Here is a 20,256-nt window from a genome sequence, read left to right on the forward strand (position 1 = left end):
TGACACTGATGCACAGGTTGTGGTTCCCTGCTGGATTCAATTCTCTCTACCCTCTTGAATGGTCTTCTCTGTAGCTTAAATGGTAAAGAATTTGCCTGCAGTGCAGGAGACCAGGGTTCGATCCCTGGGTTGGGAAGATCCTCTGGAGAAGGGAATGGCAGTCCACTCCACTGTTCTTGCCTGGAGAATCCCATGGACACAGGAGACTGGCAGGCTACAGTCCATGGGGTCACAAAGAATCGGACACGACTGAGCAACTAACACTACTACCCTCTTGAATAAACAATCCAGTGATGTTTGGGGAGTAGCTCTTTTTCCTCATCATAGATGACATGATCACAGTGGATTGCATTCTGAATAGCTCCTGCAGCCTTCCTGTACTGTTCTGTGTTCAGGTCCCATGCCTCCTCAGATAAAGAACATCCCCTGGCTATTTCCTGTGTCATGCGTTTTTTCAGTTTCTCAGTTACTTACTTCTTCTTCCTCTTGTCTCTCTTCGTCCTTTCTCTGGGCCTCCCAATCCCATCAGGTCTTTATTAGCAAACTCCTTGTGTTGCACAGCAGGGCATTCAGTGAAGCTGTCCTTTGGCAGATCTAGCTCCAGCTGAGGATCACTAAATTGATAAAGACCTCTTCGGACTCCTCATTGTCTTCTCAAATCCACGAAAATTGGGAACAGACTGTGAGCAGATTCTTCCAAACCCCACTGCAGTGATGGCCATAACCTCATGCCAAGCAAAGTCATTGTTTTCTATGGGTTTGTAGATGTCATAGCCCTCTCAGAATTGTCACAGGGTTGTTCCTGTCACTTATCGCTTCCACACTGCGAAGGTTGGCTCTAGCCTTGAACTGATAAAACCAGCCTTGCACGCATGCTAAATCCCTTCAGTCGTGTCTTGACTCTTTGCGACCCTATAGACTATAGCCTGCCAGTTTCTTTTGTCCATGGGATTCTCCAGGCAAGAATATTGGAGTCAGTTGCCATGCACTCCTCCAAGAGATCTTCCCAACCCAGGGATTGAGCCCACATTCTCTTTTATCTCCTGCATTGGCAAGTGGGCTTTTTTATTTTTATTTTATTTTTTACCACTAGTGCCACCTGGGCCATGGCTAGCATTAAAAGATGCACCTTCTGATTCCTTACCATGTTTCTTCAAGTCTTCAAAAAGGCTTTTAGCTTTCTCTTGAATCAGCATTAAGCTGAGCAGGACTCAATGCTGATGCTGATCCTGCATCCACACACTGAAAAGTTTCTCCGTTTCCTCCATCATTTTTGTATGCTTTGATATTATTGTTGACATCATCAGCACAGCTGACTTCATATGTTCATGATCTTGTCCTGTTCTTTAGACTCATACGGATGGTTGGATAATTCATGTAGATGACATCTACCATCTTTTCACTCTCTCAATTATTTTCACTTTTGTTTCCATTGTTATCTCTTGGTCTGTGTGTGTGTGTGTGTGTGTGTGTGTGTGTGTGTGTATTTAGCCATACCAGCTGTATCACTGCTGCTTTTACATTTGCTTCTGGACATTCTGGGCTTGAAATAAAAATACTGCACTCTGTGCAATACTGTGCATGCATGCTTAGTCATTCAGTCATGTCTGATTCTTGGCGAACCCATGGACTGTAGCCCTCTAGGCTCCTCTGTCCATGGAATTTTCCAGGCAAGAATTCTGGAGTGGGTTGCCATTTCCTACACCAGGGGCTCTTCCTGACCCAGGGATTGAACCTGCGTCTTCTGCATTGGCAGGCAGATTCTTTAGCACTGCCCCACTTAGGAAACCCCACAGAGTCCTGTAAAGTCACAAAGTCCCACCCGTTTGTAGAGGATGCATGCACTTGACAGTGTGTGCCAGACACATGAGCTAATTTATGTGACTAGTCATGCAAATGCATGTTCACATCTTCGAAAGTTCACAGGTTAAAAGTCTGTATGTACTGTACTTTGGAGCTAATAAACTAGTAGTATAGAAGTGGTATGTGAAAGTCACTCAGTCGTGTCCGACTCTTTGCACTCCCTTGGACTACACAGTCCATGGAATCCTCCAGGCCAGAATACTGGAGTGGGTAGCCTTTCCCTTCTCCAGGGGAGCTTCCCAACCCAGGGATTGACCCCAGCTCTCCCACATTGCAGGCGGTTTCTTTACCAGCTGAGCCACGAGAGAAGCCCAAGAATACTAGAGTGGGTAGCCTATCCCTTCTCCAGCAGATCTTCCTGATGCAGGAATTGAACTGGGGTCTCCTGCACTGCAGGCAGATTCTTTACCAACTGAGCTATCAGGGAAGCCCATGGAAGTGGTATAGGCAAATGCTAATAGTATAAACAGAAGAACTGGATATGGAAGTGTTTATTTCTGGGAACAAATGAGGCACAGGCTGTTGTTTATCATTACACACCCTCTGAAATATTTGATGTTTAAGTTATATGTAAGTATTACTTGGATAATTTTCTTTTTAACTTGGATAAAATTTAACTCTATAAGGCCTTTAGTAATAAACACTTAGAAATCCATGTGTCAGAAGAAAGGATAGTTATAAGGATATCCTTTGGAGGGAAACCATATTATATATTTGTAAGAAAAACTCTTTCTATCAGACTTCTCTTTTTCTTCCTAGTGATAATTGTGTCCCCAAATTTCTTCATCTAACATCTGTTACCATCACCAGACAGTGTCTTGAGGCCAAGGACTCTTTAAAAATGTTAATATCCATCACCTGACTTAACACATAGTACACAGTGAATATGAGTCACTTGTTTGGGTAAACTTGCGTTCACCTTAAGGTTCAGGTTACCCAGTCAGAGGCAGAGGGAGGTATAGAGATGTCACGTTCACTTGGCCTTAGTTTCCATCCAGCTCCTAGGCGAATCATCATCAGGTAACTCAGTGCTTCCCACTTAGGAATGTTTCTCTCACCATGGTGAAGAAGATTAAGTTACCTTACAAATATTAGAACCTTGACATTGAACTCTGTAGTCTGGAACATGGTGACACCTCAGGTTTTTTTTTGAGAAAGTATTTTAGTGGATGAATAAATGAATGATTACTTTGGCTGAATCATATGGATACAAGGAACCTCGCAATAATCTCTGGATTGCCAGTGTAATCAGTCAGTCACGCAGGAATGGACCCTTCTCTGGAGAAGAATTCTGCTGTAGTTGACTCTTGTGTGCTGTGTTCTTACATCTCCTTTTTCTAGAGTTTCTTTTGAGTGTCATTTCCTAGATTATCGACGTGAAGTGAAAGTTGCTCAGTCGTGTCCAACTCTTTTCAACACCATGGAATTCTCCAGACCAGAATACTGGAGTGGGTAGCCTTTCCCTTCTTCAGGGGATCTTCCCAACCCAGGGATTGAGCCCAGGTCTCCACTGCAGGTGGACTCTTTATCAGCTGAACCACACCTTTTCTTATTCTTTTGAAGTGCTTCATGAGCTCAAGGGAATCTGCAGTGTTACTAATAGCATATTTCAGTTTTTGTGTTTCTACCTTAGGGTCAACGTTGTTCTTAAAAATTCAATTTATAGTTCATTGCCCCAGAATCTTGATTTTCAAGGGTTGGACATCTTCTAAAAGGAGTGCAAGGGAGAATTGTCATACATCTTTTTTATTTTCCTCAGAGCTGGTTTACTGTCCAGATCAGAGGTTAGCATATGAGAAAGTAAATCCTCAAGAGTTACCATGTGTTCATTCATACTTGATTGAGTGATCGTCTGCCTAGAACATTTGGGGTGCTCAATAAAATGATTCTCTAAATAGATTTTTTTTTAAAAATTATGCCACAGTAGTGTCAGATGCTCCGTTTCCACAGTGATTGTGGGTTGGACTGTGGAGCTTTATTCTGCGTAATAGAGAATTGCTAATAACTTCATATTCTTGGTCTAGATTTTTTGACACCAACCAAATTATTATATTTAACTAATCAAATGACTGCTTAATAGTAAAAAAAAAAATTCAGTGTAATAAAAAAAGTTCCTTGGGTGAAAACTAGTACTGCAAAAGAGATTTGTAAGACTATAACAGGTTAAAAGACTCTTGCTCCTTGGAAGAAAAGCTATGATCAAACTAGACAGCATATTGAAAAGCAGAGACATTACTTTGCCTACAAAGCTATGGTTTTTCCAGTAGTCATGTATGGATGTGAGACTTGGACTGTAAAGAAAGCTGAGCGTCAAAGAACTGATGCTTTTAAACTGCGGTGTTGAAGAAGACTCTTGAGAGTCCCTTGGTCAGCAAGGAGATCAAACCTGTCAATCCTAAAGGAAATCAGTCCTGAATATTCATTGGAAGGACTGATGCTGAAACTGAAGCTCCAATACTTTGGCCACCTGATGCAGAGAACTGACTCATTGGAAAAGACCCTGATGCTGGAAAAGATTGAAGGTGGGAGAATGGGGTGACAGAGGATGAGATGGTTGGATGACATCACTGACTCAATGGACATGAGTTTGAGCAAGCTCAGGAGTTGCTGATGGATAGGGAAGCCTGGTGTGTTGCAGTCCATGGGGTGGCAAAGAGACAGACATGACTGAGTGACTGAACTGATAACAGGCTAACTAACGACAGTCATGATTTCACTTGGCTTTAGCCTCCTCCTAGCTTGTAGGAAAATGGTCACCATATAGCTTAGTGTTTCCAACTTGGAAGTGCTCCTATCATAATAGTGAAGAAAATAAAGTTAATTTTACTATTATTAGAGCATGACATTGAACTCTATGGTCTGAAACATAGTGTTGTATGTGAACTTGTGACTGAGTTTGTCTGTGTAACAGGTATTGATAAATAGTAAATGAAGTATAGAGCCAGACATCCTGGAATGCAAAGTCAAGTGGGCCTTAGGGAAACATTACTACCAACAAAGCTAGTGGAGGTAATGGAATTCCAGTTGAGCTTTTTCAAATCCTAAAAGATGATGCTGTGAAAGTGGTGCACTCAGTATGCCAGCAAATTTGGAAAACTCAGCAGTGGCCACAGGACTGGAAAAGGTCCGTTTTCATTCCAGTCCCAAAGAAAGGAAATGCCAAAGAATGCTCAAACTACCACATAATCTCACTCATCTCACATGCTAGCAAAAAATGCTCAAAATTTTCCAAGTGAGGTTTCAACAAACAGTGCATGAACCGTGAACTTCCAGACGTTCAAGCTGGATTTAGAAAAGGCGGAGGAACCAGAGATCAAATTGCCAACATGTGTTGGATCATCAAAAAAGCAAGAGAATTTCAGAAAAACATCTACTTTTGCTTTATTGACTATGCCAAAGCCTTTGACTGTGTGGATCACAACAAACTGTGGAAAATTCTTAGAGAGATGGGAATACCAGATGACTTTACCTGCCTCCTGAGAAATCTGTATGCAGGTGAAGAAACAACAGTTAGAACCAGACATGGAACAACAGACTGGTTCCAAATTGGGAAAGGAGTACATCAAGGCTGTATATTGTCACCCTGCTTGTTTAATTTATATGCAGAGTACATCATGAGACTTGCTGGACTGGATGAAGCACAAGCTGGAATCAAGTTTGCCAGGAGAAATATCAATAATCTCAGATATGCAGATAACACCACACTTATGGCAGAAAGGAAAGAAGAACTGAAGAACCTCTTGATGAAAGTGAAAGAGGAGAGTGAAAAAGCTGGCTTAAATCTCAACATTCAGAAAACTAAGATCATGGCATCTGGTCCCATAACTTCATAGCAAATAGATGTGGAAACAGTGGAATCAGTGACCGAGTTTATTTTGGGGGGCTCCAAAATCACTGCAGATGGTGACTGCAGCCATGAAATTAAAAGATGCTTGCTCCTTGGAAGAAAAGTTATGACCAACCTAGACAATATATTAAAAAGCAGAGAGATTACTTTGCCAACAAAGGTCCATCTAGTCAAAGCTATGGTTTTTCCAGTGGTCATGTATGGATGTGAGAGTTGGACTATAAAGACCAACTCATTTGAAAAGACTCTGATGCTGTGAAGGATTGAAAGCAGGAGGAGAAGGGAACGACAGAGGATGAGATGGTTGGATGGCATCACCGACTCAAAGGACATGATGAGTAAACTCCGGGAGTTGGTGATGGACAGGGAGGCCTGGCATGCTGCAGTTCATGGAGTTGCAAAGTCGGACACAACTGAGCGACTGAACTGAACTGATGAAGTATATGGTTTCAAGTCATAGTTCATCTAAGTGTTCACTGAAGCTGAAATTGAAAGCCCAGGTTACCAAAACCAAGACATCTTACCACTTTTACTGGAAAGTCCGTATGAGTAAAACTTCTTCCCCAAGGAAGTGGGCACCTTAAATTTTGTTGCAGAAGCTAAATTGTCGCCCTTAGTGTCTGTAGATGCTAATACTGTTCCTACTAATATTTATCCTCGAAATCTTAAGCTCAGTAAGGCTACTAATTCTTTCTTCCCTCTGTCTTCTGTTCCCTCTCTTTCCTTGTTTCATAAACATTTTTGAAATACTCATAGTGTAAAAGACGTATACTAGGAGCATGCTAAGAGATTCAAAGATAAGTTACAGCATCATGAGGGACATGTGAAAGTATTCTGAAGGCATTTGAAAAAATGTAATTAAACGTACTCCACACATACATATAAACACTTTGAGATCATTGTCATAGAAATCCATTTTCCTTGATAAGAATGGGTCTCATTGCAGTAGGAAAAAAAGTTGAGAATTAAAGCCTAGGGGCTTAAAATTTACCAACAGAGACATGTCTACAAATAGAATAATGTATTTTAATAATTTAATAGTGAATGTTATGGGGTAATGTTTTGGATTGTTGTGAAAATACTAAATATGCTTTCATTCCCTCTATAAATTATGTTCAGTCTGTTCTCCAAACACCTTTAAGATTAAATCATTAATAGTCCAAGGGAAGGAAAGGCAGAAAACGCCAGAATAGAGAGGTTCATAGGATAAAGGAGGAAGAAATAGCACGTAGAAAGTACCCCTAATAGGAATTGGGAGAAGAAGAGTAAAACAGAAAAGAAGGGGAAAAGATCAGAATCTTGTGTCCTGGCTCCTCTGACGGAAACTCTGGAAAAGGCTGGTGTAGGAGTTTAGAAACAAGTTTCTGGGATCTTAGCTCAGTAGTGATTGTTTTCTTTTGCCTCTCCTTGGGCAAACTGGGCTGTTTTCAAGGTCTTTTAGAAAAGCATCATGTATAACATGAGACCACCCAAGCAATAAGTTGGTAATGGCAAAGTAACAGGATGGGTAGGGAAGAGACGAAGGTTCCTTCTCTCCAGTTTTCCACAAAGTCAAGGTTGTGATGGAATTCCTAGGTTTCCCTTGGGGCCTATAAAGGTAACTGAGGCACAAACCAGCTCTAGTCTTTTATAAGAAGATGCCCAACAAGGCCAAGAAACCTTATCTAGAGTTTGTGGTAGGAACATTGAGTACAGGTGAGAGGACATAGAGATTGTTCTTTAGAATCCTCAGTGCTAGGAGACTGTACTGGGAGGGATATACTGTATTGATGAGGGGATTTACCAACAGGGCACCCAACAATCTGTAGAAAATACTAACTCATTAAACCAGCAGTTAAATGTCATCATTTCTGGAGACCATACCAACCGCTTATGCTAGCAGAGACCAGGCTAAAGTTTTCCCCAGTAGCAGGGTGCCACAATGTATGTGGGAACCATATGCAAAAAGGAAACTTATTTATCTATATTGGAAATACACATAATTTACTAACTGTCATGTCCACTGAGGCATCCCTGGTGACTCAGACAGGAAAGAATCCACGTACAGTTCGAGAGACCTGGGTTCAGTCCCTGGGTTGGGAAGATCTCCTGGAGAAGGGAATGGCTACCCATTCCAGTATTCTTGACAACTGAGTGACTTTCACTTTCATGTCCATTAATGATAGAACATTAATCCTGCCGGTTAAAATTTAGTTACTTGTGAGTTGAAGCAGTCTTCTTTAAGTAAAAAAATTAGTTAAATTCAGAATTTTTTTTTCTTTTTCCCTTTTGTCTTTCTCATGCTTTGTTAAGTCACTTCAGTCATGTCGGACTCTTTGTGACCCTATGGACTGTAGCCTGCCAGGCCCCTCTGTCCTTGGGATTCTCCAGGTAAGAATACTGGAGTGGGTTGCCATGTCCTCCTACAGAGAATCTTCTGGATGGACCCCATGTCTCTTACGTCCTCTGCATTGACAGGTGGGTTCTTTACCACTAGCAGCACCTGGGAAACTCTGTCCTTCCCAAGAGCAAGTGAAGTCCTGCCAGTGTGGGTAGAGGTGACCTGTTCTGTTGCTGCCCTCTAGTGGTCTCTGACCTTTCCTGACGTGTCTTATCCTGCTGGTCTTTGGACGGTGATAATTTCCATTCTCTGCTGTAGTATCTTGCGTTGGCCTCCAGTCTCTAAGTTACATGTACTTTGCCTTATCTGACCACAACCCTGAGCTCCTTTGGATTTCCTAGCTCTTTCAAGCCTCTTCCTTTGACCATTGCATCATTCAGGTGCTTTCTGGTAGTAGTCTTCAATTGGGATACATACAACTCTGGAGGTACATGAAGACATTCCAAGGAGTATGTGGGTGAGGTTGTTGCTATTTAATAAAATTCATCAACTTTAAATGTACAATGACCCACAACAAACGTATATATTATTGTGCAACCACCAAATACTATCATGATATAAAACATTTCATTACCCCAAAATGTTTGTAGTCCGTCTCCTTGTCCAAGGCTCTGGCAGTCACTGCTTTCTGTCACTACATTTCTTTGTTTTCTAGAATGTCAACTAAATGTTATCATACAGTATGTAGCTTTGTCAGGTATATCAGTGAACAAAACAGACATCATGCCCTTGTCAAATTCATATTCTTGTGGGAGGGGACAAACAACAACTAAAATAAATAATTATGAAAGTATGTTAGAATATAGTAACTGTTATATAGTAACTGTCATACAGTATGTGACTAACTTCTTAGTACAGTGCTTTTGAGATTCATCCATTTTGTATGTATCAGTAGGTCATTCCTCTTTTAAAGAACAGCTTTACTGAGATTCACTTCAGATACCATATATTAATAACATCATGTATTTAAAGTATATGATTCAGGGAGTTCCCTGGTGGATCAGTGGTTAGGACTCTGCACTCTCACTGCTGAGGGCCCAGATTCAGTCCCTGGTCAAGGAACTAATGCCCCAATGATGCATAGTACAGCCAAAATAATAATAAAACAAAAAGTATCTAATTCAGTGGTCTTTGGTTTATTCACAGAATTGTGGAACCATCACTGTAGTTAGTTTTAGAGTTGTTAATGTGTGCAACAACGTGGATGGATTTCAAAGCATTATGCTAAGAATTCAGTCACAACCTCACCACCTTTACTCCTACCGTCTTGGTTCAAGCCACCATAGTCTCTGCTTTCATTATCATCAGTTCAGTTCAGTTCAGTTCAGTCGCTCAGTCGTGTCCGACTCTTTGCCATACTAACCTGTAAACTGGTTGGCTTTCACCCTACAGACTATTCTTAGAAGAATAGCCAGGGGGTCATCATCTTAAAAAATAAGTCAAATCTTGTCATACTTCCATTCAAACCTTGTGATTTACTCCCTTTCTCTTAGAATAAGATCTGAGATTCTTATAATAGCCTACAAACTCTTATCTTCCCACTACCACCCTTACCTTGCTGACCTTATCTCCACAGCTCTTCCTTACCTACGACTCTTCTATTCCAGCCGCATCAGCCTCTTGTATTTCCTCCTCCTGACCACTCTTCAACCATAGTCTTCACGGCTGATCTCCCTCATCTCCTTCAAGTCTTTGCTTATATATCATTTTTTCATCCCCCAAACCATCCAATTTAAATGGCAGACTCCCCATGGAAGCCAGTCTCTTTTGTATTACTTTTTTAAAAAAATAACAATTACTATATTCTAACATACTTTCATAATTCTTTTAGTTGTTATTCGCTGGGGTCCAGCCCCTGCAGGATCCAGGGAAACCCAAAGGAGAAACGGCGTCGGCGATTGATTGAGAGAGAGAGAGATAGATAAGAATGTTGTAGATAAGAAAATAGAGGAGAGAAAGAGGCTGATATTCCTTGGTTTACATAGAGAACCAATAAAACTTCAAGACAGGAAGTTTGCCCTGTTCACGGAGGCCACAGGTGCCCTCCCGGTCTCCCGAGGGAGTGAAGATGCAGAAAGTCTTCCCATTCAGGTCTTAGAAACCTGGGCAGATAAGTGAACGCAGGGAGCCCCCATGCTCCAAGGGATCAGCCTGAAAAAGAGAGGGAGAGGGAGAGAGAAAGAAAGAAAGATAGAAGAAAAAACACGGGGTGACCAAGCTTCTGCGAGGCCCAAAAGCTTTATTTTTCAAAAGGTACTTTTATACCTTGCCTTATACATAGAGGGAAATGAAAGATGCAAGGTCATACAGAGTTAGCCCAAATATTCCAGCAGTATTGCCCTTATCGAAACCAGGATTTTTCTGCATACCTTTTCCACAAAAGATGTTGTGTACAGTATCTTCTGGCCTTGGAGGCCTGTGAACATTTTATGACCCTCTTTTGATAAAGGCCGCTCAACCAGAAAACTTATTTTCCCTCAAAGTGTTTTTTCTTTATATTTCTAATCTATGTCAGCCTCAGAAAATGCCAAACAGAGTTACTTTTTTCACAGAGCAAAGGTGCAGTGAGTTACAAGAAAGAACCAATTAGCTCAAAAGTCCAATATGGTTAAATTCAAGGCTACACTTGTTTTTCTAGCATTCTCACTATGTTAACTAATGCGTTCCCAGGTGCACAGTGGATAAGAGAGATATGGGAACTTAGCAACAAGCATTGGCCCAATAATGAAATCCTACATCAGCCCTAGCACTACTCTAATAACTTTTAACTCTTTCAAAGGCTCTATGTTTTAGGCTTTCCGTGCTTCTCACAGTTGGGAGGCTGTAAATAATTGTATGCATAGCTGCAGGAGTCTGGATAACCTGCCAAGCAAGCTAGAATGCTAATAGAGGGGGTTTGATTTGAAATATTCCTCTCCTGTCCAGGAGACTTATTAGCTAGAGCCCTAAGTTGATTTTCTCCAGAGAAAGGTGGTCAGGGTTAGCCCCCTGTTAATGTCAGAGGAGTTGGTGAAAGTCATGAAACAGTAAAACAGACAGATTTCTGGTTTTGGGGTAGGTACTCGAGAAAGCCTAGGGAGCCCCTTGAGTTCTGAAGCCTTACTTAACAGTTCTCTTCCACATGACCTTGTCATGGGTGGGATCTCCCATGGCGGCTCCCAGCAGTTGTTTGTCCCCTCCCACAAGAATATGCATTTGACAAGGGCACGATGTCTGTTTTGTTCACTGATATACCTGCATTACTTAAACCAGTGCCTGGAACATTGTGAAGACTCATATATTTGTTGAATGGATGGATGGATGAATGAAATAGAGTCAAAAATTGGAGATTCTGGTTCAAGATAGTGATATAAGAAGATCCTGAACTCACCTTCTCCCAGGGGTATGCCAAATCTACATCCATGTATAAAATAATTGCTTCTAGGGAAAAACGAAAAACTGGTGGAATAATTCTTCACATCAGACAAATGTGAAGGAAGCCACTTCTAAATGAGTAGCAAAGACTGTGGCAGAATCTTGCCATAAACTCCCAACTCTGGTGCTGCAACCCACAGTTGGAAGGTAGTTCATAACTCGGAATTTTGCCCTGGGGAGTAAAGGGTTCTTATGTCACATTGGGTACCCCAACTTTAAAGACAGTTACCTGAGAGACAAGCCCTCAAAACACTTGGGTATAAAGACTAGCAGGGCTCACATATAAGACTGGTGGGGCTGTGACAAACTGAGGTGCAGTCTTAAAGGGCCTGTGTGCAGACTCATCTGCTCCAGGGAGCAGTGCAGAAGGAGCCCTTTGAAAAGCATCCAGATTTACGTATAAAAGACTTGTTTGTTAATTTTAGAGTAATTGGTCTGAGGGGCAAAGGCCTGCTGGAGTATTCTCCTGGGAAGGAGGCTAATGGGTGCTTTCATCATGCCCTCGCTCTGCCTTGCTAAAACCCACAGGTACCACTATTTCTTTATTTTCCTGCTTCCAGTGGGTGTCATCTTTATGCTGTAGTCACTGGGTACCATTTTTCACAATCCATTTTTGCCTTACTAAAACCAGTGGGTACCATCTCCCCCAAATCTTTTTTCTTTAAAGATTTTCTTGTGTGGACCATTGTTTTTAAAGTCTTTTTGAATTTGTTACAGTATTGTTTCTGTTTTGGGTTTTTGACTGCAAAGAACGTGGGATCTTAGCTCCCTGATCAGGGATCAAACCCATACCTCCTGTATTGGAAGGTGAAGTCTTAACCACTGGATTCCTAGGACTTCCTTCCCCAACTCTTAAAAAAAATGTGTATTTTTTTTTCCTCTTTGGTATGTTCCATTCTTGTACTCTGCTTCACTGTAGCTGGGCTTCCCTGGTGTTCAGTGATAAAGAAATGGCCTGCCAATGCAGGAGACTTAAGTTTGATCCCTGGGTTGGGAAGATCCCCTGGAGAATGACGTGCAACCCACTTCAATATTCTTGCCTAGAAAATCCCATGGACAGAGGATCCTGGTGGGTTACAGTCCATGGGGTCACAAAGAGCTGGACATGACTTAGTGACTAAACAACAGCAATCACTCTAGCCAGTGGGTGCCATCTTTGTGTTCTTGCTTTGCTGTAGTCCAGAGCACCAGTATTTCTCAGGAGGTTATGTACACATCTGTTGCTTCATTTTTATATCTGGTGACCCAGTTTTTGCAGCTGCCACTTGGGGGCTCACCTGGCTTTGGAGGCCAAGAAGACTTGTGTTCCTGGGTTTCATGAGACTTTAACAGTTGGATAATCACAATGGTATTGAGAAACAACTAAGAGTACCAGGGCAGAGCTGAATGATAAGGTTTGTCTCCTGTACAGGGCCAACCCTGCAGGACTGGCAGAGGCAGCTGTTTCATCAAATGCATAGAAACTGACAGAAAGTCAAGCAAAGTGAAGAAACAGAGAAGCATGTTCCAAATGAACAAGATAAAACTGCAAAAAAAAAAAAAACCTTAATAAAATAGAGATAAGTAATTAACCTGATAAAAAGTTCAAAGTGATAATCATAAAAATGCTCCCTGAACTCAGAAGAGGAATGGATGAATACAGTGAGAACTTTATCAAAGAGATTAGAAAATATTTTAAAATTCCAAACAGAAGTCATAGAACTGAAGAGTACAGCAACCAAACTGGAAAATACATTAGTGGGATTCAACAGAAGATTAGGTGAAACAGAAGAAAGGGCAAGTGAGCTCAAAGACAGGATAGAAGAACTCACCAAATCAAAGTAGTAAAGAAGTGAAGATAGCATAAAGAACTTTGGGGATACATCAAGTGCCTACCATTTGTATTATAGGAGCACCAGAAGGACAGGAGAGAGAAAAACGGGAGAAAAATTACTTGGATAAATGATGATTGAAACTAACCTGGGGAAGGAAGCAGACATCTACATCCAGGAAGCTAAAAGAGTTCCAAATAAGATGAACCTAAAGAGACCCACAAGACTCATTATAACTAAAATGTCAAAAGTTAAAGACAAGGAGAGAATCTTAAAAGCAGCGAGAGCAAAACAACTTGTTATGTATAAGGGAACCTCCATAAGACCAGCAGAAGATTTTCTTCAGCAGTGACTTTGCAAACCAGAAAGGAGTGGCAAGGAAAGGAAAAAAAAAAAACCTACAACCAAGAATACTCTGCCTGCAAAGTTATCATTCAAAACTGAAGGAGAGAAAGAGTTCTCCAGACAAGCAAAAGCCAAAGGAGTGCATCACTCACTAAACCAGCATTACAAGAAATGTTAAAGGGACTTACTTAAGCTGAAAAGAAAGGATGCTAGTTAATAACAACAAAACATATGAAAGTATAAAACTCACTGCTAAAGGTAAACATATGGGCATACCTCAGAGACACTGTTAACTTGATTCCAAGTTACCACAATAAAGCAAGTCACGTGAATTTTTGATTTCCCAGTGCATATAAAAGATATATTTATTTTATGCTTTAGACTGTTAAGTATGCAGTAGCATTAAGCCTAAAAAAACAGTGTGCATACATTAATTTAAAAATCAGTTCAGTCGCTCAGTCATGTCCGACTCTTTGCGACCCCGTGAATATAGAGGGGTCCAAAAATAAAGTCTGACACTTTGTTTCCACTGTTTCCCCACCTATTTCCCATGAAGTGATGGGATCGGATGCCATGATCTTCGTTTTCTGAATGTTGAGCTGTAAGCCAACTTTTTCACTCTCTTCTTTCGCTTTCATCAAGAGGCTTTTTATGCTAATCATTGTCTGAACCTTAAGCAAGCAGTATGTGAGAGTTGGACTGTGAAGAAGGCTGAGCACCAAAGAATTGATGCTTTTGAACTGTGGTGTTGGAGAAGACTCTTGAGAGTCCCTTGGACTGCAAGGAGATCCAACCAGTCCATTCTGAAGGAGATCAGCCCTGGGATTTCTTTGGAAGGAATGATGCTAAAGCTGAAACTCCAGTACTTTGGCCACCTCATGCGAAGAGTTGACTCATTGGAAAAGACTTTGATGCTGGGAGGGATTCGGGGCAGGAGGAGAAAGGGATGACAGAGGCTGAGATGGCTGGATGGCATCACTGACTCGATGGACGTGAGTCTGAGTGAACTCCGGGAGCTGGTGATGGACAGGGAGGCCTGGAGTGCTGCGATTCACGGGGTCGCAAAGAGTCGGACACAACTGAGTGATGGAACTGAACTGAACTGATAGTAGTAACATCAAAGACCACTGATCACAGATCAACATGATGTAATAAAAAGTTAGAAAATTTTTAAGAATTAACCAAAATGTGACACAGAGACATGAAGTTAGCAAATGCTGTTTGAAAATATAGCACCTACAGACTTTGTCTGGGCAAGGTTACCACAAACCTTTGATTTGTAAAAAAAAAGGCAGCACAATGTGACGCACAATAAACCAAAGTTCAGTAAGGTGACGTATGGCTGTATGGTAAAGGTAGTAGATGAGTCACTGTTCAACTTGTGTGAAGGTTAAAAGACAAAAATAGTAAAAATAACTGTAACTACTGTAATTAGTTAAAGAATACACACAATTAAAAGATGTAAAATGTAACATCAAAAACATAAAATGTGGAGAATGAAAGAATAAAAATGTAGAACTTTGTATGCATTCAAAGTTAAGTTATCAACTTAAAATGGACTGTTATAAGTTTTTTTATGTAAGCTTCCTGATACCACAAATCAAAAACCTATACTAGATAAATAAAAGGAAATGAGAAATGAATATAAGATAACCACTAAAGAAAATCATCAACCACAGAGGAAGAGAGCAAAAGAAGAAGGAAGAGAGGAACTACAGAACAGTCAGAAAACATTTAACAAAATGACAATAAGGACATATCTTCCAGTAATCACTTTAAATGTAAAATGAACTAAATTTTCCAATCAAAAGATGTAGAGTGGTTGAGTGGATACAAAAACAAGACCCATCTATATGCTGCCTACAAAAGACTCGATACCTGAAGACACACACAAACTGAAAGTAGAAGGATGGAGAAAAGATATTCCATGCAAATAGAAGCCAAAAGAAAGTTGGAATAACTATACTTATGTTACCAGATGCAAGTCTACATGTCCAATGCGCAGGGAGGTGAAACAACACCAAAATGTTGGAATTTGGAGAGAGAAGGGTTTATTGCAGAGCCATACACAGAAATGAGTGGCTTATTCCTTGAAAAAAGTCCTGAGCTCCCCAAAACTTTTGGCAAAAGCCTTTTATAGGAAAGGTGAGGGAGGGGGTATTATTAGTTGTTTCAGACTTCTTGGTGTCAGATCCTTTGTTCTAGAGGTCACATTACCATGTTCTTGTAAATCTCCAATGAAGCAAATGGTATTCTTTGTTCTGGCAAGAAAGAGTGAGGTCCCAATGCTCAACTTCTGCCCTCCAAGGTCCAGGTCCTGGCTAAAAGGACGGGGTCCCTATGTGGGATCTGCCTGGGAGCATTCATCCAACACCCAGCCTGGGTCCTTTTGCCAGTCTCTGGTCTGGCTGAAGAGGCAGATCTCAGCTGGCAGAATGCTCAGGGCCAGGTTCCCAGACTCTGCTCAGTCACTATCACTTAGGGGGCAAGGCACCTGGGACCCAGCCAGCTCTCAGGCTTTTCATTTAAGCAGGAGAGGATCTGAGGCCTTCATGGCTTATGACCCATGGAGATTGCTACCACTGTTAGGTTGTAGAGGTGAGGATTGGGGAGAGATTCACTGCTGCTTCCAGGCCTGGTCCAGCCAGTTGGTGGCTGTTGTGAGGGCTCTGGAGCTCTGCAAGACACAGCCCTCAACCTGTCTCTCAGCCTTCCCAGCTCACCTGCTGGCCCCAAGGGCCTGGTAGAAGGCTGCAATTCGCCTCTCTCCACAGTCTCTATCCCAGAATCACTGTTTGGCTGACTGTTGGGGGAATGGGTCCTCTAACCACCATGTGTTATCTCTTGCAAGCTAACAGCTGTGTGCTACTTCACCCCTATTCTAGTGGCAGGTATATCTGCAGGTCAGGGTCTTATTGGCCAAGTGGGCACAGGGGCATGCCACCTCCTTGCCTTCTCCCCACTGCCTGCTTCACCTTCCTGTCATAGCTGTCCTTGCAGACAGCCCAGTAGGAATCAGGGACTGCTTGGCCAGGCCAGGCTGGGGGGCCGCAGTGGTAGCACAGGGTGGGTGGCACTGGGCAAGCTGACTCCATTAAATGTGGTACACAAGGCTGTGGCTCACGTCCAGCCGCCTACCAGGCTTGCAACAGAGCCCTGGCCTGGGACCTGGCACTGCTCCCACCTGAAGCCCCTGTGCATCTGATGTTCTGATATCATTTGGCCTCACTGTGCATATGGCATGCAAACTTGTGTTCAGTAACGCTTATATCAGATAAAATATACAAAACAGACAACATCATGTAGTGATAAAGTGTTCAGTTGAACAAGACGACATAACATTTATAAATGTTTATGCACCCAGTATGCTCGGTGCTTAGTTGCTCAGTTGTGTACAACTCTTTGAGACCCCATGGACTGTAGCCCACCAGGCTTCTCTGTCCATGGGCATTCTCCAGGAAAGAGAACTGGAGTGGGTTACCATGCCCTCTTCCAGGGGATCTTCCCAGCCCAGGAATCAAATCCAGGGCTCCCACATTGTAGGCGGATTCTTTACCATCTGAACCACCAGGGAAGCAGCCAATATAGGAGGACCTAAATATATAAAGCAAATATTAACAGGCCTAAAGGAAGAAATAGATAGCAGTACAATAATAGTAGGGGACTTTAATATCCCACTTATATCAGTGGATAGATTATTCAGACAGATAATGAATAAGGGAACATTGGCCTTAAATGACATAGACTTAACAGAAATATATAGGACATGCCACCTGAAAGCAGTGGAATACTCATTTTTCTCAAGTGTATATGGAACATTCTCTAGGATAGATTATATGTTAGGCCACAAAATTTAAAATTTTAAGAAAATTGAAATCATATTAAGCATCTTTTCTAATCACAATGGCATGAAACTAGAAATCAGTTACAAGAAGAAAACTAGGAAATTTATAAATATGTAAAGATAAAGTCCTATGGCAGAAAGTGAAGAGGAACTGAAGACCCTCTTGATGAAAGTGAAAGACTGAAAAATCTGGCTTAAAACTCAACATTCAAAAAACTAAGATCATGGCATCCAGTCCCATCACTTCATGGCAAATAGATGGGGAAACAATAGAAACAGTGACAGACTTTATTTTCTTGGGCTCCAAAATCACTGCAGATGGTAACTGCAGCCATGAAATTGAAAGATGCATGCTCCTTGGAAGAAAAGCTATGACCAACTTAAACATCATATTAAAAAGCCGAGACATTACTTTGCCAACAAAGGCCCATCTAGTCAAAACTATGGTTTTTCCAGTAGTCTTGTTATGGATGTGAGAGTTGGACCATAAAGAAAGCTGAGGGCCAAATTGATGCTTTTGAACTGTGGTGTTGAAGAAGATTCTTGAGAGTCCCTTGAACTGCAAGGAGATCAAACCAGTCAATCCTAAAGGAACTCAGTCCTGAATATTCATTTTAAGGACTCATGCTGAAGCTGAAACTGCAGTACTTTGGCCACCTGATATGAAGATCTGACTCACTGGGAAAGACCCTGATGCTGGGAAAGATTGAAGGTAGGAGGGGAAGGGGACAGAGGATGAGATGGTTGGATGGCATCACTGACTCGATGGACATGAGTTTGAGTAAGCTCCAGGAGTTGGTGATGGACAGGGAACCCTGGCTTGCTGCAGTCCATGGGGTTTCAAAGAGTTGGACCCGATTGAGTAACTGAACTGAACTGAAAGATTAAAAAGCATATGCCTATATAGTCAGTAGGTCAAAGAAAAAATTGAAAGAAAAATAAAAAAACACCTTGAGACAAACAAAAATGGCCATATACCAAAATTTGTGGGATACAGTAAAAGCAGTTCTAAGAGGAAAGTTCATAGTGATAAATGCCTACTGCAAGAAGCAAGGAAAATTTCAAGCAACCTAACTTTACATCTCAAGGAACTAGAAACAGGAGAATAAATAAAGCCCAAAGTTAGAAGGAAGAAAATAGCAAAATTCATACTAGAAATAAATGAAAAGAAACAAAGACAATAGAGAAGCTGAATGAAATCAAAAGCTCTTTTGTTAAATAAGCAAAATGGATAAATCTTTAACTAGACTCACTGAAAAAAGAGAACTGAAAACCAGAAACAAGAGAAGACATTACAGATGATATCACAGAAATATAAAGCATCATAAGAGACTTGGAAGAAAAGCTTTTCTTTGGAAGAAAAGCTTAGCTGTGACCAAACTAGACAGCATATTAAAAAGCAGAGACATTATTTTGCTGACAGTGGTCCATCTAGTCTAAGCTGTGGTTTTTCCAGTAGTTATGGATGTGAGAGTTGGACCATAAAGAAAGCTGAACGCTGAAGAATTGATGCTTTTGAACTGTGGTGTTAGAGAAGACTCTTGAGAGTCCCTTGGACTGCAGGGAGATTAAACCAGTTAATCCTAAAGGACATCAGTTGAGTTCAGTTCAGTGGCTCAGTCGTGTCCGACTCTTTGCAACCCCATGAATCGCAGCACGCCAGGCCTCCCTGTCCATCACCAACTCCCGGAGTTCACTCAGACTCAGGTCCATCAAGTCAGTGATGCCATCAGCCATCTCATCCTCTGTCATCCCCTTCTCCTCCTGCCCCCAGTCCTTCCCAGCATCAGAGTCTTTTCCAATGAGTCAACTCTTCGCATAGGTGGCCAAAGTACTGGAGTTTCAGCTTTAGCATCATTCCTTCCAAAGAAATCCCAGGGCTGATCTCCTTCAGAATGGACTGGTTGGATCTCCTTGCAGTCCAAGGGACTCTCAAGAGCCTTCTCCAACACCACAGTTCAAAAGCATCAATTCTTCGGTGCTCAGCCTTCTTCATAGTCTAACTCTCACATCCATACATGACCACAGGAAAAACCATAGCCTTGACTAGACGGACCTTAGTCGGCAAATAATGTCTCTGCTTTTGAATATACTATCTAGGTTGGTCATAACTTTTCTTCCAAGGAGTAAGCGTCTTTTAATTTCATGGCTCCAGTCACCATCTGCAGTGATTTTGGAGCCAAAAAAAATAAAAAGTCTGACACTTTCCACTGTTTCCCCATCTATTTCCCATGAAGTGATAGCACCGGATGCCATGATCTTCGTTTTCTGAATGTTGAGCTTTAGGCCAACTTTTTCATTCTCCACTTTAGCTTTCATCAAGAGGCTTTTTAGTTCCTCTTCACTTTCTGCCATAAGGACGGTGTCATCTGCATATCTGAGGTTATTGATATTTCCCCTGGCAATCTTGATTCCAGCTTGTGTTTCTTCCAGTCCAGCGTTTCTCATGATGTACTCTGCACAGAAGTTAAATGAGCAGGGTGACAATATACAGCCTTGACATACTCCTTTTCCTATTTGGAACCAGTCTGTTGTTCCATGTCCAGTTCTAATTGCTGCTTCCTGACCTGCATACAGATTTCTTAAGGGGCAGGTCAGGTGGTCTGGTATTCCCATCACTCTCAGAATTTTCCACAGTTTATTGTGATCCACACAGTCAAAGGCTTTGGCATAGTCAATAAAGCAGAAATAGATGTTTTTCTGGAACTCTCTTGCTTTTTTGATGATCCAACACATGTTGGCAATTTGATCT

At 41.6% G+C, this 20,256-nt stretch overlaps 1 protein-coding gene across 10 annotated transcripts in view; it reads left to right on the plus strand.

Moving 5' to 3' along the window:
• Window positions 1–20,256, plus strand: part of ART3 (ADP-ribosyltransferase 3 (inactive)) — a 151,390-nt gene that overhangs the window by 90,088 nt on the left and 41,046 nt on the right. For 8 of the 10 annotated variants that reach the window (XM_060417256.1, XM_060417254.1, XM_060417252.1 and 5 more), the window contains exon 2: window positions 8,003–8,080. The exons of the other annotated variants lie outside the window; for them this stretch is intronic. In XM_060417256.1, coding sequence (XP_060273239.1) covers window positions 8,036–8,080 — 45 coding nt within the window. In that variant the 5' untranslated portion in view covers window positions 8,003–8,035. The remainder of the gene's footprint in view (window positions 1–8,002; window positions 8,081–20,256) is intronic. 10 annotated transcript variants of the gene reach the window in all.

This window comes from Ovis aries, chromosome 6 (genome assembly GCF_016772045.2).
Source record: "Ovis aries strain OAR_USU_Benz2616 breed Rambouillet chromosome 6, ARS-UI_Ramb_v3.0, whole genome shotgun sequence".
Taxonomy (NCBI): domain Eukaryota; kingdom Metazoa; phylum Chordata; class Mammalia; order Artiodactyla; family Bovidae; genus Ovis; species Ovis aries.